This window comes from Gobius niger, assembly GCF_951799975.1.
Source record: "Gobius niger genome assembly, chromosome: 14".
Lineage (NCBI taxonomy): Eukaryota > Metazoa > Chordata > Actinopteri > Gobiiformes > Gobiidae > Gobius > Gobius niger.
In genome coordinates this window covers 20,663,843-20,690,224 of record NC_136865.1, presented here as the reverse complement: position 1 = coordinate 20,690,224, position 26,382 = coordinate 20,663,843, and the positions used below count along the sequence as shown (strand labels likewise).

The 26,382-nt window shown below is 40.3% G+C and overlaps 1 protein-coding gene across 3 annotated transcripts in view; it reads right to left on the bottom strand.

Annotated features, from left to right (window-relative positions):
- The window catches only part of celf3a (cugbp, Elav-like family member 3a), an 83,006-nt gene extending 61,285 nt beyond the window's left edge, over positions 1–21,721 (bottom strand). For 2 of the 3 annotated variants that reach the window (XM_079570971.1, XM_079570972.1), the window contains exons 1-3: positions 21,245–21,721; positions 17,962–18,114; positions 10,390–10,472 (exon numbers count right to left, since the gene is read on the bottom strand). In XM_079570971.1, coding sequence (XP_079427097.1) covers positions 10,390–10,472; positions 17,962–18,106 — 228 coding nt within the window. In that variant the 5' untranslated portion in view covers positions 18,107–18,114; positions 21,245–21,721. The remainder of the gene's footprint in view (positions 1–10,389; positions 10,473–17,961; positions 18,115–21,244) is intronic. The other variant, XM_079570973.1, reaches the window with a different exon arrangement.
- Positions 21,722–26,382: the final 4,661 nt, after the last annotated feature.

Here is a 26,382-nt window from a genome sequence, read left to right as displayed (position 1 = left end):
TGTCACTGTTTCTTTTCAAGAAGCTTTTTAGATTTGGGTAAAGCTGAACTGGAGAAAATGTGCTCAATTCAGGTGGGGGTAAGTCACAAAACCCTTATTTTACACAATCGATGGTTGATAAAATTGAATAATGTATAGTTTTAGTGACTGGATATAGTTCTTAATCATCCAGAACAGATTTAAATATTGTCGTCCGTACTGGGTTTACTGGCAAGAGCACGTTTTGTCTCTTCTCGCTCTCAGAGACAAAAGTCAGACATTTTTGCTCTTCACACTTTCATCAGTTTTCATCAGTCATTTTGCATTTGAAAACAGCATCTGTCGAAGCTCACTGCACCTTGGCATTCGCATTCAATTTCAATACATCCACTGGCATTATGGCACAAATGGACCTATATTTCAACATAATTCTTCTTTCATGGCACAATCCACAGACATTTACAGACAGCTCGAAACAAAAGCCTTACATTAAACCACATTAGCCGTCAACACCTGCCCTCCCCCGCTGCAGGGGCAAACGGTGCCACGTCCCACTCAAACACAATTGTATTATTAAATCACTATTGTCTTCAGAATTAACAGATTGGTCGGTGGCACGATTTAGCGCAGCTTAAGAGCGTGTTTCTGAAGAGGATTGTTTGCAGCGTGTTCAACAGTTGGACCTGCTGCTCAGGGGGCCGCTGCAATCACTGCACGAGTCAAGTACGGCTGGGAATTTCATCCTATGATTCGGTTTGCGGCACATGACATTATGTGTAAATCAGTGATAATTTGAAGCAGCAAAACGTGGCTTAGCACTGCAGGGAATGAAACACGGCCCCTTTGAAGCGCTACAAGAGACATAGCGGCACTTCACGGCACAACAACTAAGACTGTACCGTTGGCCATAATGAGGTCAAGCTAACACGAGCTAACACGAGCTAGCACGAGCTAACACGAGCTATAATGAGCTAAAACGCAACAAAACTCTCCAAGGATAATTTTATTGATTGATTGAACTTCACTCTTAACACAGTAATTACCCTCTTAACCCCACGTGCACATTTTGTCCAGTTTGGCTTTATCCAAATCTAAAAGATCCTTGACCAGTGTAATGGCTCATTTGAAAGACAAGAGCTACAAAACTGATCGTAACCTTTTTGTTCCGTTGTCCCCACATTTTTGTCACATTTTTGAGGCGTTTTTGTCTTTATGTTTTGTTTTCGTGTTGTGTTTTTGTTAACTTTTCATTGCTTTTTTCCATTCCTTTTTTGACGCTTTTTTGTCTTCTTTTCGTCAGTTTTTCATTGCATTTTTGTGCCTTTTTTGTTTCGTTTTCATCATGTTTCTGACACATTTTATTGTTGCTCTATTGCGGCTTTTTTGACACTTTTGTTTTTGCGTTTTCATCCTTATTTTTCATCTCTATTCTTACTCTATTCTCGAGAAGCTTTTAGAAAGAGTTTAAATGGTAATGTATGAAAAGATGGAAATACTATGATTACTAAAAGTGCAATGATGATTATTACACTTTTAATGATGAACACAGACTCATATGTCATTCCACTTAATTCCACATGAGTGACCCTAACCCACTACAAATGTATTTACTTGTCAGTAATTAAATGAAGGCTACAAAATGACTCTTTGTTATCTCAGTTACCATTCACTGTTCTATTGCTTTGCCGTGAAAAACAAAAAACAACACAAAAACCCTCAAAGTATTCACGAATTTGGTGGCTTTGGTGAAACGTAATTGTTAAACTAAAGCCAAATTATCACAATATTAATGTTGTCAAAATCCTAACACTATCTGAGGCTGAATATGCAGAACAATATTAAAGCAGCAATTAATGATGAGTCATTATTAGGAAACTATAATGAAACGAGATGTGAGATTAATAAAGCACAGGGAGAAGGAACCGCATTCAATGATCCATATACAATCCCAATCAAGAAAAAAGGGGTCAATAAACAAAGGGCTACATAGGTATTAAACTGGGAACTGCCTCGTTCAGAAAAGTATAGGACCTGACCCAGTCACGTAGGCTTTCGAGCTGAAATTGAGTTAGAAGGTACAGACATAATTGCCTGATTATTAACTTTCATGAGCGGCAAAGATAATTCAATTTCACTTCTCAATTACACCAGGCCTTATAAACGAAAGGGTATAGTGGCATTTGAAAGACGAAAATGCAGCAAAAAGACATAAATCCATTAGCGCTGCTATGAAAGGTTTTGGTGCGTTTTAGCAATTAGTGAAAACCTTTTGCAGCATTTCCTCCATTCAAATGCGACTGTTACTGTTGTCAGTTGTCATATTAGCGGACTGAATGAGTTAGATCAACCTAGCGACTAAACAACAGCAGAAGAAAAATGCTAAATATTAGATTACAGTAGCAACGTTTAATCTAAAAGCTGCAATCATTTAGGTACTTTTATCTATATTGGTGTCATGGCGTTGCATAAACGAGCAGCAACCTCCCTCTTTCTTGGTACAGCAGTGTTTTTTTCATTTTTTTTTTTTTTTCATTCATTTGTAATTTCTGTGTTCCACATTTACTGGATACTTTTGCACAACTTTGCCATGTTTTTGTGACGTTCAGCTGATTTTTCTTTACTGCAGAGTCTCCAAAATGGCCTTGTAGAAAGCAGCTTTTTAATAGGAGACAAACAGCTAGCTTATGAGCTAAAGACATTGTGATCCCGAGGACCCTCTTGAAAACCAGATGATGCATCTCATGGGGCTGATCCTCCAATAAATATGTCAATAAAATATGTCTATAAACATTTGAGACCTACAAATGTATTCTTCTTAAACACTGAAGAGCCCACCACACCTGCAGCACAGTCGAGGCGTCACAAGAGGCGCTAAAGGAAGCAAGGAAGGGACAAAGGAGAAGATGGTGAAAGTCTGTTGTGGCGCGGAGGGAGGAGGAGGTATAGGAACTGACCAGTGCAGAACACCACGCTCTGAAACAGGGTTAAACCCAGGAGGTGCTGCACCGTTTCATAGGAGGAGCACTGAAGGCAGCCAGCCAGGTTTCTTCCGGGTACTAAGGTTTCCCAAACCTCCTTAAACAGGTTCACCCACAGTGATGGTGCGCTCAGTCACAGCGGCCCAGGACTAACACCTGAACACTATTTCATTGCACGGTTGTACAATGACAAATAAAGCACTTACTTACCGACTTACTTATGAGCAAACTACAAAATATCCTTTCTCAATGGAATCTCATGCGTAAAACTACACTGTCTGATCAAACAAGAAGTTGGCACCTGAATATCCTGAATTACCAGGTTATTCCATCAGTGGATTTCTTCTTCCCTGATGGCAGTGCCGGGATTCATTGTGAAAGAATGATTCAAGGAGAGTGAGACTTCATGGATTGGCCACAGAGTCCAGATCTTAACCCCATTGAGAATCTTTGGGATGTGCTGGAGTAAGCTTTGCTCAGTGGTCACATTCTCCCATCATCAACACAAGGTAAAAGATGACTGCAACACTGAAACAATGCCACAGCGAGGTCAGGCAGTGCATAAAACCCGGGAATAAGGACCTCTGAGTTTCATTTTTTTAGTTCAGCCATTCAGATTTCATTCGGCCATGTTGGAAAAAGTGGCCATTAAACTGAATCTTGATTTGGGAAAACAAAAGGAAAATCTACTCACATAGGCAAAACTACTCAGAAAAAAAATCATTCACAACTATATATGTTTCCAAATTGCGCAGCCCTATTGTAGATGAAAGTGTTCAGAAATACCAGAGTAACTTTGACAGAAGATGCCGCCTGTCTGTATTTCCGCACTTCTTTGTCGGTGCGAATTATTACAGATCCCTCCCTCCTCCCCCCCCCCCCCCCAGACGCACTTTTCTCAATTCATCCCGACACTTCCCTTCACACTCACACTCCTCCTTTTCTCTCCGTATAAACTCGCTCTATATCCTCTCATGCACTCGGTCTGAAACCGGCTTTTTTTTTTTTTTTACCTGTTCAATGCAACACAAGGGACAAGAGCCACTTTTGAGACTGCCATCTGCTCACCCCTTTCACTGTCCCTATATGCTTTGTTGTATCGAAATAAACCGTGAGGTGGGGGGGCGTGAGGGGGGGGGGAATGCTCTCTTGCGTAATCTAGAAAACCTGCTATATGTCACAACAACATTGGCAACTATCTGATTTGTTTCAAGGGAAAACTCAGGATCTGAAAGGTTTGAAAGAAGACGTTTGTTTCTGGCCTGGTCCTGGTGTAGCTCAATACGGTTTAGCATTAGTCGCGGATAAATCCTGTGGACTTTATCTGGTCTGGATCTGGATTAGTCATGGTTTAGCGCTTAACCAAGTCTAAACCAGGCTAAGACTTTGTTTCGACTTTGAATTTAACAATTTGAGAATAAAGAAACGAAAACCGTGTTCACTCTTATTGGGGCTACTGAATACTGTATATCGTCGGATTATTATTATCGCATTATTAAGTCGCAAAATGACTTTATTAACGCAGGCGCAGCTGAAAAGTTAAACCTGGTAACTTAAACATGACCAGAAGTTCAGGTTTAGTCATGTTTTTCATAAATCCTGTCCATTTTAGCCTAGTTTATCATTTAGTGTCTCGTTCCGATTAACCTCTTAACCCCGCCTTAACCAGTTTTATCCAAATCTAAAAGCTTCTCGACTGGTGAGTTTGCAGCCTATAGGCCAATGTAATGCCTCATTTTTAAACTGACACTTACAAAACTCATTTATCACGTTTTAGTTGTTTTTGTAGTGTTTTTGCCACATTTTAACAGTTTTTTTGCCACATTTTTGTCACATTTTAACATTTTTTTTGCCACATTTTTGTCACATTTTAACTGCTTTTTAGCCACATTTTTGTCATATTTCAACATTTTTTTTGCCACATTTTTGTCACATTTTAACAGTTTTTTGCCACATTTTGGTCACATTTTAACAGTTTTTTTTGCCACATTTTAACTGCTTTTTAGCCACATTTTTGTCATATTTTCATTCGTTTTTTGTCTCACTCTTTGCCACATTTTAGTCATGTTTTTGTCACGTTTTCTTTACTTTTGTTGCCATGTTTTGGCCGTTTTTTGTCGTGTAATGTAACTGTGACCAAAACACGTCAAAGAGGCAACAAAAACACGATGAAACAAACAAAAAACAACATCATAACGAGGAAGAAGCTTAGATGAGTCTTGCAGGTCTCCAGTTGAGAAGCTTTTAGATTTGGGTAAAGCCTGGAGAAAATGGCGGGGGTAAGAGCTTCAAAAGACAAACAGAGCTTCCACTAATGCAATGTTCTCATATCATACAGCGCAGTAGCTTAGTCCTCAGTTCATGTTAGGACCCATCATCTGCTCACCATTTCCTTACCCCTGTTCATTATTACATTCTTGACAAATTGGGAATAAGAAAGGTAAAGTAGCCTGACACTTACACTCTCCACAAATGTATTTTTAAAAAGCGTTAACGACATCTTCCCTGTCTCTACTTTGAGCTCCCAGCGCGAGGCTCTAATTGCTTTATTTCTCGCCGAGATGTCAAAGTTAATTATTCTTTGGCTTTTGCAGGTGCTATTATCTGACAATTACTCCACAGCTGGTCGCAAGGAGGGGATGGTGCGAAGCTGATCCTACAGGGTGTGTTCGAAAGCTAATAAGATGTTTTTTTTCCTCTCTCTTTCGGGGCCTAAAAAAAGGGGGAGGAGTCAAGTGTGTACCCCCGCGCGACGTATAGAACGCGCTTATCCCTGTCGTCCTGGGGGAAGGGGGTAAAGGCAGGGTATAGTGCAGTTAATAGCGGGGGGGTTTCGCGCTAAAGGGCACCGGGCTTAACCGATCCCCCTCGAGAGGTCGCAAAGGTCAGCCTACTGTCGCGCTAACAATCAGATTTCCCATTGTCCCGGGACTAATACCGGCCTCCACAAGCAAATAGTCAGCCAATAACCCCCAGAGCTGAAGCAGGTGCAAGGGGGGGGGGGGGGCGTCCCGCTGGTACCTACCAGTACTGTCTACGCTCACAGCAACAAATACTGGTGTGGGCCCCATAGGAGAAACTGGAAACCGGTTTGAATGTGGCGCTAACGAGACAATGTTTCACGCAGGAAGTTTTATTATATTTACACAAAGGTTGAGGAAATTTTGTTTTTTTTCCCATCAAATTATGTCAAAACAAGAATTGAAACAAACTAAATCAACTCCAAACAAGGCTAAATGGGAACTTAATTGGACATCATGACTGAAACAGATCTTTAGCACATTTTTCAGTTCTTAGGCTGTTTTCAGTAAGACCCCGGTGATTTTGCAATAGATTGTGGCTTATTGCAAAATGGACGTTGGGATAATGATAATTTGCTGATATAATGCGCATCCCTTCGCTGTAGCATAGACAAACATATGCAGGATCTGTAGGTATAAGCGTCGGGATTTCATGTTTGCAATCAGCATGTTTGTGGATTTAGGTTATTAAAGTAATATTGTATGATTTTTCTACATAATGGCTTCTGCTATGTGCTATTTTCCTGTTCCCCCCCCCCCCCCCCCCCCCCCCCCCAAACTACTTTGTATTCAAATGCAGTTTGGTTCTGTCTTCTGGGACTAAAAAACAAGTGAGTGATAGATTTCCCCTAAAATAACCTAAGAAGAATAGGGAGCGGCGTCGAGCTGGTGGTTTAGTCCTATTCTGTAACGGTCTGGTTCAGTCCAGGGCTGGGTGCCATTACATTGTTTTTGATACCAGTACTGTAAAGATACTTGGTTTGTAATGCCGATGCTAAAATATTTGTCATCGACAACAAACCGGACTATTATGTTGCAAAAGACCATTTCTTATCAATTTGTATCATTTATTTGAGCTGAAACAACAAGTCACTTCCTTTAAAGTGCATATGACTTATTTAGAAGGATAACATCAGTTGCATCATTATGATTTTATTTCAGTGAAGCCGCATTTTAATGATGAAATGTTGTGCAGAAAAGCTATTTTTATTTGAATTTTAAAGCTACTGACAGGAAGTGACATAGATAGAGGTAAAGTCCCACAGCAGTTTGACTCATTTCCCATTGACTTAACATGGTCGGCACGGCAACAGTTTAAAATGGTGTGCCTTCATCTGTCACTTCCTGTCAGTGTCCAATAGGGAAGTAAAATTATAAACATCACAAACTAAAGAAAGCAAAAATTGTGTCTAATGTGTCATTTTAAAGGGGCTAGATGCAAGTTGGCCATTTTATACTCACTACTGCCACCTCAGGTCATACGTGTAACTGCACCTTCTATATTAAGCTTGTGCATGACGGCAATTCGGACCCGAAGTAACAACTTTTTGAGTGACAGTGCAGGATTTTAGAAGCAGTTGTGGTGGTCTGGGCTCATTCTACACCTTAGGACATGGCAGGAACATGTAGGGGGGTGAAAATACTTAGTTTCAACATTTTTAAACCCCGTATAGTCCCTTTAATGCGGCCCCTGGACTAACAGCATAAAAACTTGGTCTCTGAAGATATTTTAAAAAAATCTTTCAATACTTTTATTTTCCTAATGCCTAAACTTTTTCTCTGACATCATACTGGTATCATTTAACGGTGCCCAGCCCTCGTCCGGGCTTAGTCCTGGTTTAAAAACTGTCTCCATGGAGAAATGGTTCATTTTGTTCATATTCTGAAAACCTCATTTGTTCTGAGGTGAAAAGGGCTACAGCTCAATTTATTTGAAAATTAGAAAATAAATTGTCACTAAAAAACAACTAGATTAATTTAATTTATCAAATATGACTGCTCTGCCCTCCTTCGCTCTCTATTCAAATGCAGTTTAGTCATTTCTTTTGGGAGAAAATAGTGGGACGGTTCATCAAAATGACCCAAAAAAAGATTGTGTAGACCTGGTTTAAAACTTGTTAATTTTCCCTGGTGCTTTGGTGGAGCAGTGGTTGAGATCCATCCCAGTCCTGGATCAGTCCTAGTACAGATTCCATGGAGAATTTGATTCATTTTACTTCATAGATACTCTTTTAAGGGTTACAGCCTAATTTCTTTGAAAGCTTGAAGAAAAATAGTCCCTAAAATAAGGTATATATGCGTTTTGTCTGCTCTGTCCCACACTGCTTTGTATTCAAATGCAGTTTTGTCGTGTCTTTTGGGAGTAAAAGGAAAAAAAGAAGTAGTGAGTGATAGATTTCCACCAAAATAACCCAGAGGGAACAGGGGCAGAGGCGTGTTTGTGAAAAGAGGAACAGTCGTCTGCCGCACAGCACACGGTGTCTTAGCAATTCTCGCCGCCTTGTCTTTCATATACTATAAGGCCGTTATTACAGAGACGCGCCTGTCACGTCACATTTGGCTCCGGCAATGACATTTGGCGGCACACCTGCTGCCTGGCTATATGCTAATGCAGCCAGGTTTAACTTTGATTGGGATTCAGAGGAGCAGGGGAAGGGGAACATCAGAAGGAACTCGGGCTGGCAAAGTCGACGCCGCTTCGACTGTCCATCCGCTTTTGCCGTTTGGACTCGTGACATGAAGCTCTGTGACTCACGGGTAAAACGGGATAAACATGTCTGGATGCATCACATATGACACATGAGAGAGAGAGGCGACGGGGGTAAGAGGGGGGATGGGCTCGGGCTGCACAGTGTGAGAGGAAACTGCGATATTCGATAACTGTCTCCAACACTGAGATAACAATATTTACAGAACCATTTCACAAACAACTGCATTTAAGCACAAATCTGAAGCGACTGTCAAAAGATTAAGACTTAAAGACTAAGCAGGGTTTGCACAGGCAGAAGCAAGTCAAATGTAATGCTCTTGAATGCAGTTTTTAATGCCCAAAAACTATATTTTAATCAGCGCATAGATTTGCATTCATTTCATTAATCGGAGAAAAGAGAATTGGACAAAAATGGGGAAACCTTTGAAAAATGTGGTATATTCAGCCAAAGCTGCAACTAAATATGTTCCAGACCTTAATTTAGGTATTTTTGATGGACTTACACAGCAAAAATGGTTGAGCAATATCATAATTTTTCAGTAAAGATAGATTTAATGCCAGTTTGAATCCAATTTAATGCCTTTTAATGACATTTAAGGCCTTGATTTTGGCACAATTCACAATTCAATTCACAATTCAACCCTGCTTAGGACTAAAACAAGGCAAAATTAAGAATCAAATCGGGAACATCAAATTAAACAGAATTGTACAATCATTTGAAGCAGAACTAAGTAACTCATGCCCCTAGAGGCCATAAGCGCCACTGCAGGTGTCGTAGCATGTTGCGTTTTTTTACTCATTAATTGTCCGTGAGAGAAAATACTACGCTGACAGAAAAGACAAAGGGAGAGAGGGATATTGTACATCCAATTACACAATGAAGATACATTTTTTCACTCAAACTTGGCTGTAAATACTGTTTAAGTGGCGCTAGCCCGCAGTTAGCCTGTTAGCTTCTTCGTGATTCCATTAGTGTGTATTGGGGCCTCCGACCCATAGGCAGTGAAGTTGGGAGATGAAAGACCCCCCAATCATCCCATTAACACTTGTATTACCCCCAGAGGGACAACAAAAAGGATTTATTATTTATTTGTTACTTAGTTCTGCTTTAAGTTAACATTTCCGTGTGTTTGAAGCTGCAGTTATATGTACTTTTTACTTTAAATATTGAAGGATTTTCGACAATAAATACTTGACTGAATAACTTTTATTGGAATGATATTTGACAAATAGAATCTGCAGTTTTGCTCATGTGGTGTTTGTTTCATTACATGATCAATGCAAAAGTTACGTTTTAGTCATGACTTTCTGAATTAAGTTCCATTTTATCCTGATCCTTTGGTATATTATTTGTCTTGTTTTGACACATTGTGATGAAGAAATGATTTTTGTTCAAATCTAATGCATTGAAATGGTTTAGTAAGACAAGATTCCTCCCCATATTGTGCAGCACAGAGTGGACTTGCAAGAGGGTGACAGTGAGAAACAGAGGGGGAGAGAAGGGGGGCCATGGGGGGCAGAGGGAGAGATTGACCTTTATAAGAGCATGTATCGGCTAAAGGGGAAGTCAGGCCTGCATGTCAAACCCGGTTAGTTTTTTTTTTTCTCTTTTTTTACCGTGGCACTGTGTTTGTGTGTGACTGAGAGACATCCAGACAACAGTCCAGGCTTAAAAACCTCCAGCTATTTAAACACACGTGGATAAAAATAGACCATGGCAAAAGGATTTTCCAGGATTTGCTTTTTCATAGGTGAAACACGGTAAATTGAGCACTTGACTTTGTTGTTTGCTCATTGATATGCGCAGTCAAATAAACCGATGAGCAGATATGAAGGTTTCTAACAGATATGGGCAACAAGGGAGGGGGGGGGATGGTTGATATAGAGATACACCTGAATGGGTTAAAAATGCCAGACTCACCCCTGGTAGTGTCTTCTGCTCGTGCAATGCATTCTGGGCCTTGAGAGCAGACTCACGCGCGCAGTATGTCAGGAAGGCACATCCTAGAGGCCAGAGAGAGGGAGAGAGAGAGAGAGAGAGGATTAGTCAAATAATGATTTTTTTCCTGTCATATATTTGGTTGTTTTTGCGTCATGTTGTGGCAGACGGCCTGTGGGCAGAGACACATGCAGCTCTGGGTTCGGAGCATCTATGAATAATCAATTAGTCACATGGATTTGGGCAATTAAAATGGCTTTAGCGAGATTTTTAGGGGGGGATTTTCACCATTTGGCTATTGTTAAATGTTGGTATTTGTGTGCATTGCTCTTGACATAGCCTCGGGGGCCTGACTAAGCAGCGTTTTTGGCATAAGTCTGCACACTAAACCGAGAAAACAGAATTATATCAATGACTACTCTCAGATTTTAGAGTTGTTTGACTATTTGTAGTAAAATCTTCAAATGGCAGTGATTCATATTAGTTGCATCTTCGTAAAGCGGCTGGTATAGAAACATATCTGCGTTGTACGTATGTTCCGACATGACAAAAGGCGATGAGTCACTCGTGGACAATGTTCAAGGACTGGAGAGACTGCCCACTCCTTTGGTGCATTATTCCTCCGACAATACATTCCGAACATAAAGAGGTGACGCAAAAAGTCACTGTCAAAATGAATTAAAAGCGCAAAGATTCATTCAATAACCCCTGAGTACTGTGGTGGAAAGTTGAATTTGGCGAACAAACTCACTTGCAACAGCTTTGTATTTCTGAAGACTGAATAATGAAAGAAGGTTTACTTCGCACATCTCTTTGTTTAAAACAGGTGCGTAAGAGAAGGCATAGAGGCCAAACGTAGAACAAGAAAAATCTCTCGCACACTGTATACTTGCAACACCAGTGTTCCTGTATAAATGCATTAATAAAGGAACACTGGTGTTGCAAGTATAAAGTGTGCAAGAGATTTTTCCTGTTTTAAAGATTGAATAATAAAATGGAAAGTGGTTAAAATTGATGTGACATTTACTTGCTTGTTAAAGATGTAAAATGGTTTTCATCCTTTCACACCAAGTACAAACTTACCAGGCCTAAAATTTTACTAAATTGTAGCAATTACAGACAAGAACTAAACCACTGGAAGACAAAACATACATTTAAAGGCACACTGCGTAACATTTTAGACTACACTATTACCGTCAGAACAAAACATGCTCCTAATGACCAGCTCAACACAGAAAATGCTATTTCGTTAAAGAATGGATTTGGATAATCTATTTAAATCTCTAATTCTGCTGCCTTTAGTCACATCACCATGGAGACGAGCTAGAGACGTACCCACTCCTGGTAAAGTTACAGTCATGTTTTAGGAGAGCTGAGCTGCTCACAGCAAAGGCACATGTTTGTTTGTACATTTATGAGGTATTTTTCAATGATGAAAATACCTGCCACAAAATACATGCTTGTGTTTCAATTGTATTTATTGGGTAAAATTCTACACGGTGTAGCTTTAATATATAAAATCTGTGCTAAATCCACCGGAGAAAGCCTTGTACCACAGTTTGAGAACCACAGAACTACTATCAGGCATTAATGAAAGAACAATACTATTATTGTTGTAGACAAAGGTTATTAAGCTGTCATCTGCACTGTGTGGTTTAAGAGCTGAATGTTTCGCCTCTCATCCAAGAAGCTTCATCAGCAGTTATTTTATTCCTGGAAGCAGGCGGACTTTTAAAGACCGGTTTTCCTTGTTCTGATAGCACCATTTTTATTCTAAAGACAACCTTAAATCTGCTCAAAAACAAACCTTTGTTGTTTTCACTGATCCAGCTTATTTGCTTCCGATACCGGGGGTTTGAGTATCTGCCAATATCCGATATTAACCGATACCAAGAGACTTTCTTGAAAAGGCTGCTGTTAGTGAAAAAAGAGAAGTCCTCTTTTCTCCAGTGTGAGATCAATAAAGTGTTAGATTTTCTTGCAAATGTTACAGATATTATATCTATGAATAAACTAATGGTAAAACATTACACAAGGATCCCTAGACTTTTCTACTAATTATCCTTGGGGATGTGACAGGCTATTATGCTACATTAGCTCACAGGAAGTGATCAGATAATTAAAACTTGTGCATTACAAATAACCTATAATATAAGTTATTCTTTAACAGCATTTTATAAACTAAAATACAAACACTTGGCTCTGCCATACTCTTCCCTGTCCATTCCACGCAGGGAATAAGTCTGGTCATGGAGCAATTGGAGCAATTTGAACAGGCGGGCCTAACGCGCACAGATTGTCAGTGAAATAAACCAATTAGCAATTAGCAATTAGCGGACGTGACGACAGCTGTGTCCAATTCACAAAATATGAACTGAAAATAAACTCACACGGAGAACGCGAAGGCAAAATCCTCGACTACTTCATCCATGATTAGTTTTGGCTAATGTTAATGTTAATTGAACTAACAACGTAGAGGTGCAGTGAGTGATGTAACCTTGTCATTTCTCTGTGATCCGGATTGGTTCGGCCTTAGCCGCCAATCAGAAACTTGTTTACCGTGTGTGGCCAGACCCACCTTCTTTCACACAGAGAAGAAGTGGGTGTGGTTTGTCAGGCTAACTTTATTTAATAAGGCGATCCAATCATCATGTCTGTCCCCGCCTTGATTAGTTGCTGTTAGCATAAGCATTGATTTCTCCTTGTCCTGAGCTTCAAAATGAAAGTTGTCGGTTCAGTATTGCATAGTTGTATATCATATTTATTCCTGTATCAGCTCCGATATCCAATAACAGTATCGGATCGCTGCATCGCTAGTTTCAACGACGCTGTTAACCATAATCACTGCTGTATTTTTAATATACCACCTGCTGCCAAGACTAGGATTGTTAGTGCAGCTGACGAAGCCTCTTGGATGAACACCTTAACTACAGAGTAAAGATGACGGCGGAGGAACCTTTGATTACGATGGACAACTGTACAACTAAGAGCTTACACAAACAAATACTATCATCATCAAAAATCATTCAACACATCCACTGAAAACTACATACATGCCTCAACCTCCCAACAGGATAATCCATTCTTTGAGTTGAAGCATTCAGTAAAAAATTTAGCATGTTTAAAATCAATAGTAAGGTGTGGATAATGTAATATCATAGTTTGGAAGATATGGAAAATTAAGACATTACCTACATCGTCAATAACAATTAAATTACCAACAAACAAGGATATGAAGAGATATTTCTGCACTTTTGTAGCTCACACTAACGTCATTTCTTGTTTGGAGCAGCAAAAGATTTATTCATGACAGATTATTTCTCTGCAGCTTTGTTATTTGCACACTTCTAATCAGGGTTTCATGTAATAATTGCCTGTGATACCAGACCCAAATGATCCATAGAATGTCATTAGGAGATGTCACATGAACTGGGAGGGCGCCCAGAGACAGGCAGTCGCAATGAGTATTTAACATGGGCCAAATGTATGCAGATCCACATAATAGAAAAAGGCTTTCATTAACCTTTAAGAGCCCGCTCCAATCATGAATATGTAAATATATGCAGAATAGGTGTTATAGGTGCAGCAGGACTGATACCACCTGGCCTATACGTCCCTCAAATGGATGGGGCTTTTTCACAGGTTCACAATAGCCTTTGTTTTGTGGGCTCAGATCTTCATTAGCAATGGCAGGCTAATGTCAGCTTTCGTTTATCTGACAGAGGAGGCACTAAATACATTGAGAGAGTATAAGTGTGTGTATATAAAGGGATATCGCTACAAAGCCCAGCTCTTCTTACGGCAGTGTAAAAATGATTTATCGCTCAGTGCTTACCCAACAATAGGTAGAAAGACATGCCCTGCTGATACAATGTTGGTAAACGTGAATGTGCCACGTAGGGCTCATTGGGAGAATAATGGGGAAAATATATTAATGCAAGTCATCGGCTGCAATATCCGCCTGTCATTCAATTTGTGAACTAGTTTCACTTCACATTCTGATAATCTCAGGGGCATTCTTATTAGGAGAGAAGAGTGGAATAGGAACTGGTTAATTACAAGAATCTTAAGCATTTCTGAACACGTTTGTCGAGGAAATGTATTGTCCGTGAGTTTAGACGGTGCAAACATATGAAATATGTGATTCTTCATACATTCTACTTTATACTATAATAGAATATCAGAGTTTTTTCCAACATCAAAGTGCCCTACCATCTTAAGTTCATTTATCTTAACATATAGAATGCCGAACTAAAAAAAATAAGTCGGCACAATATAAATAAAATATTTTATTGGAACGCATTTAGTTTTGATTAAGACAAACATTCACTGTGGCATTGTTTCAATAAGCTTCCAGGATCTGAATCAGTCAAATCTCATGCTCCCTGAATCACTCTTTAAAGTGCATATGGCACATTAGGCACAATTTTTGCTAAAACATAGTTATACAATTATGAGCTTAATATAGAGACTGCAGTTACGCGTAAGACCTGAGGTGGCAGCAGTGAGCAAAAAATGACCAACTTGCATCCAGTCTCTTTAAGTTAATATTGTCGTTTTACAAGGTTCAGAATTAAGGTTAGGGTTAGGTTTGGGGTTAGAGTTAGGGTTAGGGTTAGGAAAAAGGATTCGATTAGAGTTAGAACAATGTGGGGGGCGGGATCATGGCACAACTGGGTTGGAAAGTGGAAAGACGCTAATGGAACGCTACCTTTATCCATGTCATTTCCTGTCAACAGCTGAACAAGTTAAATACAAATATATTTTCTCAGCTTCACCGAGAAAAAAAAAAAATATATAATTATGCAACTGATGAACTTGCAACTGATGTCCATCCATCCATCCATTTTCTTCCACTTTCCCGTTTCCAGGTTGTGGGGGCAGCTGTTAGAGCTGCCCATATCAAATTGCACCTCCTGCAGGTGGTGGGTCCACAGAAGGACGGCCTCACGATTCTAACCGGGCCTGGTGATCTCTCATAAGGGGCTTCTGAACCGCTCTTTGTCTGACCCGTCACCTAGGATCTGTTTGCCATGGGAGACCCTACCAGGGGCACCAAGCCCCCGACAACAGAGCTCCTAGGATCATCCGGGTGCTCAAACCCCTCCACCACGTTATGGTGGCGGTTTCAGGAGGGGCAACTGATGTTACCTTTCTAAATAAGTCATTTTTTCAAAAGCATTAAAACCCGACATATTCACTTTAACAACATGAGCCCGATGGCATTATCATCTTGAAATATGACATCAGGGAAGAAGAAATCCTAACCCTAACCCTAACAAGGTATGCTTTTCTAAGAAAAACATGCACACTGATTGCAGATTAGTGAGAGTAGTTCACACAAACACAGTAGTAAGAATTAAATATCATTTATTGAAGAAAATATCTCCCTAAATTTCATTGAAAGAATAAAAAAAACAGTTGTAAGGTTATCTTTTGTGTTTTCATTAGAACACGATGACCAGCCAACCACCATAGTAAGTATCTTGCCAAGAGCTTGAGGCCACACAGCTTCCATTGTCCTCCAATTGATGAATTATAAGTAAAAACATGGCGGTTCCTTTCTACGACTCTTCTGTGGCTCCTGAGGTGACAATCCTGGCATCAGTTTTAAGCACCGGGCATTAAATTTGTCATAAAAATAAAGGGGGAATAGCCAGCGTAAACACATTATTGAATTTCCTTTGCTGCTCGGCCATGATACGCGGTGGGTTTTTTGTGTCATAAATGTTTTCTCTAAAGGGACCAGGGCCTAGCAGCTTCGCTCGTGTTTACTGGAAATTCAAGCCACCTGCAGGGCACGCTGGGGTATCAAGCCTACAGAGCTACTATCATCCTCGAGCCTAATACATAAATACTACATGAAACTCTATCTTTTTCCATTTTCTGGCTTGCAGTTGTTGTGAATATATCAAATCCCTGCGCAGACTCCTTATAAAAACACATTAAATTATATACAATGCCCTAAACTGACATTATTAGCACCCTGTGATGCTGATGAAACCAATAGATTCACACTGACTCATTTAGAATATAGGAATAAAGGATTTTGAGATATTTTTCTCTAGGTCCTAGTCCTGTAGTCCTGTTTTTAGTCCCAGTTTAGGGTTTGTTTTGATGATTTTTGTTTTGCGCTGTAAACTAAACTAAATGAGTGTCTATTTCCAATCATTATCTCACCACTAGGCAGAACACGCTGAGTAAAATACCTACGCAGTTCACAGTGTCGACACATCAAGACTCAAGAGACAAAGCGCAGCAACAAGAATCACATGTTTGCAGAGGTCTACAGCGTTAGCAGGTTTTACACGTCACACGACTCTTGGAGAATGGGTAGCGTGTATTTTTCGGACTGGACCGGAGTATAAGTCGCACCAGCCAAAAAATGCATAATGAAGAAGAAAAAACATATATTTAAGTCGCTCCGGAGTATTAGTCGCACCAGCCAAAAAATGCATAATGAAGAAGAAAAAACATATATTTAAGTCGCTCCGGAGTATTAGTCGCACCAGCCAAAAAATGCATAATGAAGAAGAAAAAATCATATATATAAGTCGCTCTGGAGTATAAGTCACACCAGCCAAAAAATGCATAATGAAGAAGAAAAAAACATATATAAGTCGCACCAGCCAAAAAATGCATAATGAAGAAGAATAAAACATATATAAGTCGCTCTGGAGCATAAGTCGCACCAGCCAAAAAATGCATAAAGAAGAAAAAAACTTATATAAGTCACACCATCCAAAAAATGCATAATGAAGAAGAAAAAAACATGTATATGTCGCTCTGGAGTATAAGTCGCACCATCCAAAAAATGCATTATGAAGAAGAACATACATACATATAAGTCGCACCAGCCTTGGCAACTACCTGCACCACTGACAAGTTTCTCCAAACTTTCTTTCTCCCGCTCGATTACTGTTTTTTAAATCTTTGGCGGTACTGGAGTAGCAGATACTGGTACACAAGCCAAAGCACCCTTTAGCTGCTGTCAGTGTGAAAATAACAAACGTTACATTATATATGTTTGACATATAAGTCGCACCTGAGCATAAGTCGCATCCCCAGCCAAACTATGCAAAAAAGTGTGATTTGCAGTCCGGGAAATACGATATTTAACCATTTACAGAGGTCATTACTAGGGCTGCACAACATATTGCCAAATTATCGTTATCACAAATCAAGTTACACAACGTCCAAATTGCAAAAAGCTACAACATACACATCTTTTTGCTCACACATGTCCAAATGTTCAGTTTTTGTCATGATTTTCCTAATATAGTTACTTTTTAACTTTGTTTTGGACCTGATTTAGATTTAGATTTGTTTGACACAATTTAGTGAGAAAGAGAAATGTGTGCGATTTTTGTTTAAATGTATGAATGGATTAGTAAAGTCAATAAAATCGTTATCAGAACATTCATTTAGCATTTTTTTTGTCCACATTGCTTTATTTTATCATGCAGCACCGGTTGTTATATCAACAGCAGCCTTAGCGATTTGTCGATTGTAAATTCGATTCGATTGCGTTTGCTCAAGCCAGTCTAAACTTACCTTTGTGCATGCCGGTGTACTTGTCCTTGATGACTGTCAGCTCGTAGATCTTCCCGAACTGTTCGAAGATGGGCTTCAGGTCCTTCTCCTCCAGGTTTCGGGGGATTTGCCCGATGAAGAGCTTGATTGCGTCAGGCTCCTTCATTGGGAAGTCTGTAACAGGGGGAAGGAGAGAGAGGGACACAGAGGAGGGTTAGAGGGAGAGAGCGGAGAGGCAATGGCTACATAATATAGTGCAAATGTATTGTAATAACGGCAATAGTGAGACGCATATTGCAAGACGCTAAATTACAATATTGCTGTGGGCTTCAAGTCGTCGTCCAATCATATCTTCATAGAAAATGTGGCCAAATGAAGATAATTTTTGCCAGAAGATAAAAATAAAAAGATAAAAGATGATCTAATGGAATTTACCACAGATGTATGTTTTATAATCAAAATTCAGCTTGATGTGGCCATTATAAACGCATCCAGGAGCATCAACATTTCAGATTAGACTGAAATATAGCTTACCCAATAGATATATATAATACAAGTACAATTCAGATCATTGTTAAACTAGTGGTTCCCGACATGGAGGGCGCCAGGGACTGCTAGTAGGCCCAAGAGATTTGTCTGCTCAGGTCAAAAGTGATATTATCTCAGCAAATTAAGCTGTAAAAGATCTGTTCATCTGACTGGGAAAGGGCTACAGGAGCAGAAGATACTCTAGTTTGTATTGTATTTAAATGCCCATTGGTCATTATCTCTTTATGTTCTGGACTGGGGGGGCTCCAATCACACACACGGGGGGCTTCATGGAAAAAAGGGTTGGGAACCGCTGGTCTAACAAAGGGGTTTGCAGGGTTCATACATAAAAGGATCCCGTGGAGACTGAAAATGTTGTTGTTTGCCAAGTATATAAAGATTATGCACACGATTTTCATTTTAAACAGAACGCTCAATGCTCAAATTGTCAAAAAAATAAATAAATTCATAACTCAACGTTGACACTAATTTGCTTCCGTTGCCATGCTGTGACATCACACGCACACCCTTCTTTTGTGTTGTCTAAGTGGTTGCAGTCTTTGTGGTTTGCTCAATGCAGCCAATCAAATTGAAATGTATTGTGCAGCCCTATAGCACATCAATGTTTCAGCGTGACAGTTTTTGACAAATAAACAAACATTTCCCAGTTCATTTAATGGTGCTTCCTGTCTTTAGTATCTCAAAACATCCAAATCATATCAGTATTCCAATATGCAACATTGGCAGTGCATGTTTTTCTCATATCGTGCAGCCCTGGAGGGAGGACACAGTGATTTGGCCGCGGTTCGGAGGAGCAGACAGGAGCCTGCGGGCCCGAGTTCACACCACACAGGAGGTGAGAACAGGAGGCCGAGCGGGGAGGTGCAGAATCAGATGGTGACGAGAGGAGACGCGAGAGATTTTAGACTGGAGCATAAAAATATAGCACTATTTTGAAGTTTGAAGTTGAAACATGACCTAATACCGAGTATGTAACAAGTGCTGTGAGTTGTTACGCGATATATTACCATCCAAGTCTAACAAGTTTACCACAGTATTTAGTCTGAACCTGAAGACAAGAGCACAAGAGCTCAATGCTGCGATTAGGGCAGGGCAAAATAGCAACGTGGATCTTTTCCCCCCATCCCTCATATTGATTAATCTCAGTTTTTGATTACATTTCTTCACAGTGAAAACAAATATAGTCTTGACATGGTTGACGAACATTAGAAAACCCTTTTACATGAACCTAATTTCAAACAAAAATGAATGCTTTCCACTCCAGCACCATTTGACTCTTTTGTATTTGACTCTCGGCGATTAAAAGTAATTGAGTCCGACAAAAGTTGACGATATTAGATATATTTTTGTCTTTTGCACAGGCCCAGTCGCTTTAAATATTGCCCATTTCCTACTGCTCAATGTCAAAGGATGCAGGGCACATCGCAATGAGTCAACAAGTCTTTTTATAGCATAGCACTTGCTCATTGGTCAAGTGATACTACAGCTACAAAACGGAGCAAGATTTTACATTCAAATCACATCTAGATGAGAAGACAAGCCACGATGTTACCTTTTTAAACGCGGAGGGGGCTGTGGGTCACTATAAGCCGAGAGCAACCTATCAGAGACCACAATTCAAACCTAATTATGACCCTAGTGCATAATTTTAATTGATTTTGTGCCATGAAGCTACAGTAACACTCGGTCTCCTTCCTATAAAGATAATTGTATATGCAATCTGCCTTCCATTTCCCAGTGCACAGTACAAATATAGACAGGGCTAGCATCTGGGCGCACTGTGAGCACCAACAGGTCTTTACTACAGAGCACAAAGCTCGACTTTAAGCAAGCATAATGCTGTTTGATAGCAAATACATGTACAACCCACACCCCCCTCCACACTTAATAAAGAAGATTCCTGTATCAAGATGACAGTGTGTTGCAGTATTCTATATTTGGGCAATGGTAATCAGGTAATATGCAGCTCGGTTACATAATTAAACAAAGAAATTAAACATTAAAACAAGCATAAATATTGCATTGACGTTTTTCACTTGCTGGCTGTGGATTATGCATAGTAGTTCTCCGTTGCCATTGTGAAAAGCAGTGCCCTCAATATCCCTGAAATGTCATTTTACAAGTTCCCCTCAAAATGTATCTTAAATTCAATCAAATGTAGGCCTCGGCACGAACATTTCACCTGACATATGAATGAGTAATGCTCCCTATAGAAGAAGTCATCACACATTGGCCGCTTGTCATCTTTCATTGTACAGTAAAAGATAGGAACTAATGGACGTGTCAGGGGCTGTAAGTGGAAGAGGCCACTGTGGGTCCCAGTGGTAATGTGGTTTTAAGCGGCAGTTTATATATATGGGGAATTTTATGCAATTTCCAGTGAAAATACCGAAGGCAGAAATGATTACGACTTAAATGTGGCTTGGCATTTAAGGGAGGAGAGCAGTCATTGTCTATTCACTTCTTTCTCTGGGACATAAATATTGCAAAAATGTGACAAAGTTGATGCGTAAAAGCAAACAAAAATCAAAATAAAGACGTCGGATTAATTTTCTTTGACGTTTATATTGCATCTAGGCCGATCCCACTCAAATGAAACATGACAGTCATCACAGCTGGAGACCTGCGCTCGCTTTGTGACTACAATAACAATGACACGAATACGATTTCACGCGTTCAATCAAAAAAAAAAACAGGTTGAAAGAAAAATATGAATTCCCCCCCAAAAAAAAGAAAAGGAAAAAAAAAAACATACCTGTGGTGCTGCTCGTGACGAAGACTAGTAGTAAGCCTTTTGAGTGTTGTCTCGTCTCTCTTTCCCCACGATTTTTGATTTAGTTGTCAAATGTCAAAGCTTTCAGTTCATTTGTTTCAAGATGAGCGCGCCTTTGAATCACAAGTTGCAGCAGGCCCCGCGTAAAACAACACAATATACATCCAACGACGGTCCTCTATTCGTCATGTGCGTCTCGTATCCCAAATCGCTCCGTTTTTTTAGGGGGCGGTCAAGTCTACTCTGAAATTTTTTAAACAAACCTCGCTGGCGGGGTCTAGAAGAGGTGAGACGGCGGAGAAAAAGGGCGATAATTTGGCTTGCCCGAGAAGAGGACCGTGGGGAACTGGCAGTCTGGTTGTCCCCGCTCCTCTCCGCTCTTGCGCTGTGTGTTGTGCGTCTGTAGTGCTTTGACGTCGTAAGCCGGTGTCTCCCTCCCTGTCCATCTCAAAAAACCCATCCCTCCCCTGGGCAGGACGAGCCGACGTCTGCCGTCAGGGACCGTCGCAAAGGCGCACGGCGCGAGAGGAAACGGAGAGAGCTATGGAAGCGTCCAGTCTCTATACTACAATTTTATTATTGCCTGCTGTGAGTAACAAGAGAGAAATGCGGTGAGGATGCACTAACAAACGAGAAAAGAGCTGATGTTGTAAAACACACGGAATATAAGCCATTAAACTTGAACTTGTACAAATGGATAGCCCTATTAGATCAATTTAGTAGCTTAGTAGTATCACAATACGTTGTAAATTAAATAGCCTATATTCTAGCTGTTGTTGTAAAATATATAAATGCATAAGTGGGCTTAAGAAAAGGAAGCCTAAATTATTAGCATTTCATAAGGTGAGCACCTGCTAACCACTCTATTAACTACAAGTGTATAACTAAGGCCTACTTTAAATTTGGCAAAATTATAAACGACGACAGCTTTTTGTTGCCTTTACATTTCTCGTAAATTGACTCATCGGTCCAAAGTGTAAAAGTGGTTCTATAAAAAGACAGTTCAAGTGTGTCACACAGAATTTATGGTGTATAAGATTTGTACAAGTGTCAATAAGGCTGAATGGTGATGCCGTCTATTTATCAAAGGTCATCATTGTTAAGTTGATATAATTTCACAAAATAATGGCCTCTCATTCAAGATTTTAACGTATGACTTCATTTATTGCTTAAGTTCATGCTCATGCTTACAAAATTTGATCAGAATAATTGGTTATTAGTGTGCATGCCCATAATCAACATGGTGTGACTTGACAGTTCACCGACATGTCACCCTCCAGCAGGCACAGCTGGTCATATGACTGTTTACAAATAGATATTATTATTTATTTTATATCATTATTTATTTAAACAATGTAGGCAAGTTTATTTTTTCAGAATGATTGTCAAATTTATTCTGTCGTTTCCTTGGATGGCAACAAATCTACGGACGGTCCCTGACATCAAAAGATGCAAATCCGCCTTTTGTTCTCTCCCCGGAGCTGGCCGTGGTCCTGAAACGATCTGAGTCAAACTAGGACGCGCGACTCCAACGCTCCCACACTCCCTCGACAAGCCCTATAAAACGGCCATTTCGGCTTTTATCTCAACGCTGACCAAACAGGTGTGATCCGAGTAAAGAGGCACGTCCACACGCCCTCTCTGAAATCTCGGCAGCATGTAAACAATGAGCCCACATGACAGCGGGCAGCGCGCACGGAGCATGCGCACGGCGAGGCACTTCAAAGCAGTCACGATCTGAACCTGGTTGGCTCAGAAAAAGGGGGGGTAAAATGACACGACGCGGGGTAGATTAACATTATTTTTCCATGTTTGTTGAACCTAGATGTTTTCAGTCACGTGGCTCGCCCGACCACAAGTTTTAATTCCCCCTCATTCATTTCTAGCAAACACAAATGATCTCCGCGGCAGATTAAAGTTAAGACTACCGCCATCTGGCACCGAGTCTCCAAATCCCTCATAACCCAGCCTACAGTGCCGCCGTGTAAGCCCACTGTACAGGCGTGGCATGACTTACTTTTCCCCGGCTTTGATCGGGGAAAGACATTGGCCAAGGGGATGGAGGCATGTGTGCACGTATGTTACAGCGCGCTCCATTACGCGTGATTTCTAGCGTGTGCACAATGGATGGCACCACGTAGGAGGATAGACACCAGACAGAGAATAAATAACAAAGGCATCTAGTGACGAGCTGTAAATAAAAGATGGGGCGAGTGGCTGTGGCGGTATTGTCTTATTTATGTGACCCCATATATCGCGAGCCTTTTAAGTGGTTTAGGAGCTGGGGGGATTTTATTTGCTTTCCTTGGCAGTGAGCTGAGTAGTTTTTAAGGACAACAAACCACCTGTGAATAGGCGGTCTGCGAGGGAAAAGGTCAAAGCACTTAGCAATGTACACAGCCATATTACACCGGAGTTTGCTGCCTCTGACTGATCAATAACTTATATTAGAAACTGGGGCGTTATAAATCAATGGAGAGGTCGGTTACTTCTTTCAAAAAGACAGGCAGTGAAAGGCATAAACGATGTGGACCAAATTGTGTGCTAAATAAATGATGATTTCTGTGAATAAAGTGTTGGGAAATTGTGACACCTGGGTTACATGAATTAAAAATAGGACCTAGTTATGTTTTTTCAACATGATGCAATGTTTATGGGCAGCACTTCTTTCGCTTTGTGGAGCTCGATTAAAAAAAGTATGTCAAGTTAGGCGGTATGAAATATGCATCCCTACTTTGCTTAGCACACAGTGATAATTATTAGCAAAAACATTGAGGCTTGAAGTAAAGGTAGGCCTAATGTTGAGATGTCCAATTTTATCTGAATTTTCTAGTAGACATCTCTAGTAGAGCAGGGGTTCCCATACTTTTCTACCCCCAAAATCACTCAACCAACCACTCGGGACCCCCTTCTGTAAAATATGAAGAGCATTTATAATAATTTAAAGGGACACTGCGTAACATTTTGGACTATACTGTTGCCATCAATGCAAAACATGCTCCTATTGACCAGGTCAACCCAGAAAATGCTATTACTGAAGTGAATAATCAAAGAATGGATCTTTATGAGGACTGTGGGGAAGCTGGCCACGAGGGGTTGAAATGGGCAGGCAGACTTAACAAAGTTAGAGTTCTCACCAGGTGGTACAGGTAAATGTTTGAGTAAATGAATAAACAAAGTTGTAAATGGATAATTATTAACTTGAACATGAATCTGAGGTTATTGTTGGCTGGTGGATATTGCAAACGAAACAAACGAAGCAAAATAACAAACACACACAATGGGACAAACCCACTTTGTCACAAGGACCTAACCTGCTTAAATCTCAAATTCTGCTGACTTTAATGACATCTCCATGGAAATCAGCTGGAGACGTCCCCACTCCCGGTTGAATCAGTTAGTTTGGATACTGTGTTGTGATATTTGGCTTAATTTCACTCAAATGTGCTGTTTTCAACCAAAAATACATCAAATTCAGTGTCAGAAATGTAAAAACATATCGTCTCAAAATCATCTTGTGACCCCCACATTGAGAACAACTGTAGCAGAGAATAACAAAAATGCCAATATAGAGGTACACACTTACATGTTATTCCTTCTAAACAGAACCATCATAGTTAAAGTTTAAAACTTAACATTGACAATCATTCAGATTCTGTTTCCATGCTGGGATATCATCTGGATAATAATCATAGTACTAAAATGACAACTGTATCTACATCTGCAGCTTTCAGTACATCACAGGCTTAAAGCACAAAGCAACAAACAATCCTGTCAGTCTAAAAGAGAAGCTCTGCTCTACAGTGCGGTATAGCTACAGCAGGGGAAGGCAAGTTTGCATCATGGAGGGACGATTTTCATAATTCCCAAAACACCCAAGGGCCGAACCTGAACATTGTAGCCTAAAGTAAAGAACTATTTTCTGCAAATGCCAATGTTTTACATCAGTGGTTCCCAAGTGGCAGGGCTTTGGGACCCACCACTACCCTCGGACGACAAGAGGACCCAAATAAAACTGTAATTTGTCATATATCGTATAAAATATTGTTGAACAAGCAGTAGAAATCCCATTAAGACTGAAATTATGATCAAAACAACCCAATAACATTCATTTTAACAGACACAGTTAGGGCTTCCATGCCGTTTCAGATGGAAAATATTGAATAAAAGTTCCCTATAGACTCGCGACCAAGGCCGTGGGAACCCAGGGTGCTGAGGGGGCTGCAGGACCCCCTGGTGGATAGTTTGGGAACAGCAGGCAATATTAATAAATAGGAAATATATGCAGAAAAAGCGCATATGTGCAGAAAATAGCTAAAATATCTTCCCACGGCTCTGCTCGCGACCCACTGAAAATGGTTCCATGACCCACTTTTCAGTCCCGACCCTCCAGCAGAGAATCACTGTTTATCATTATATATGACCAAGCGGGATGTTCTGACAGCACATTAAAACACTGACACTATTTCTCGCATTTTCTGACTACTTTAACAGGTATTTGATCTCTTATTTGCACAACAATATATCTCAAAATCATGTTGGGGGCCAGAGGTTGTGTGCTGGAGGGCCGGATTTGGCCCCCGGGCCTGACTTTGCCTACAGCTACAGCATGAAGTGACATGAACATTGTTTATAACCCACAGTGACCAAAACCTTAAGCTACGGACTTATTTGTGTTTATTTAGTCTTGGTTTAATAACGTAGTAGTCAGGCTTAGTGCAATGTTCCACACAACCAGGCTGCCAGACACTCCTACATTCAAAATCATGGGCTTATTTAGGAAACAGAAAACAAAGCAAAGAAGATAAAGACAACAGACAACGTGCCTTATTATCAGAACAGTTTATTGTTGAAAGAGAACAATACAAACCTTATAAAACACTTGCATTGAATACCTCAAAGTGTATGAGACAGTCAAGGCAAGTGAGTTACGAAAGAAAATGACAATAAGTATTTGATTAAGTATCATACTCACACAGGTCGGTCTCTGAAGCTCGTTAATCCTCAAAACCGGCCAATCTGCAAAAACAGACACGCACACCGGTTAATAATGCACAATATTTGGACACTGTATTGATTGTATTGATGCCCCGAGGCTCGTTTTTGCAGGCTCTGAAACG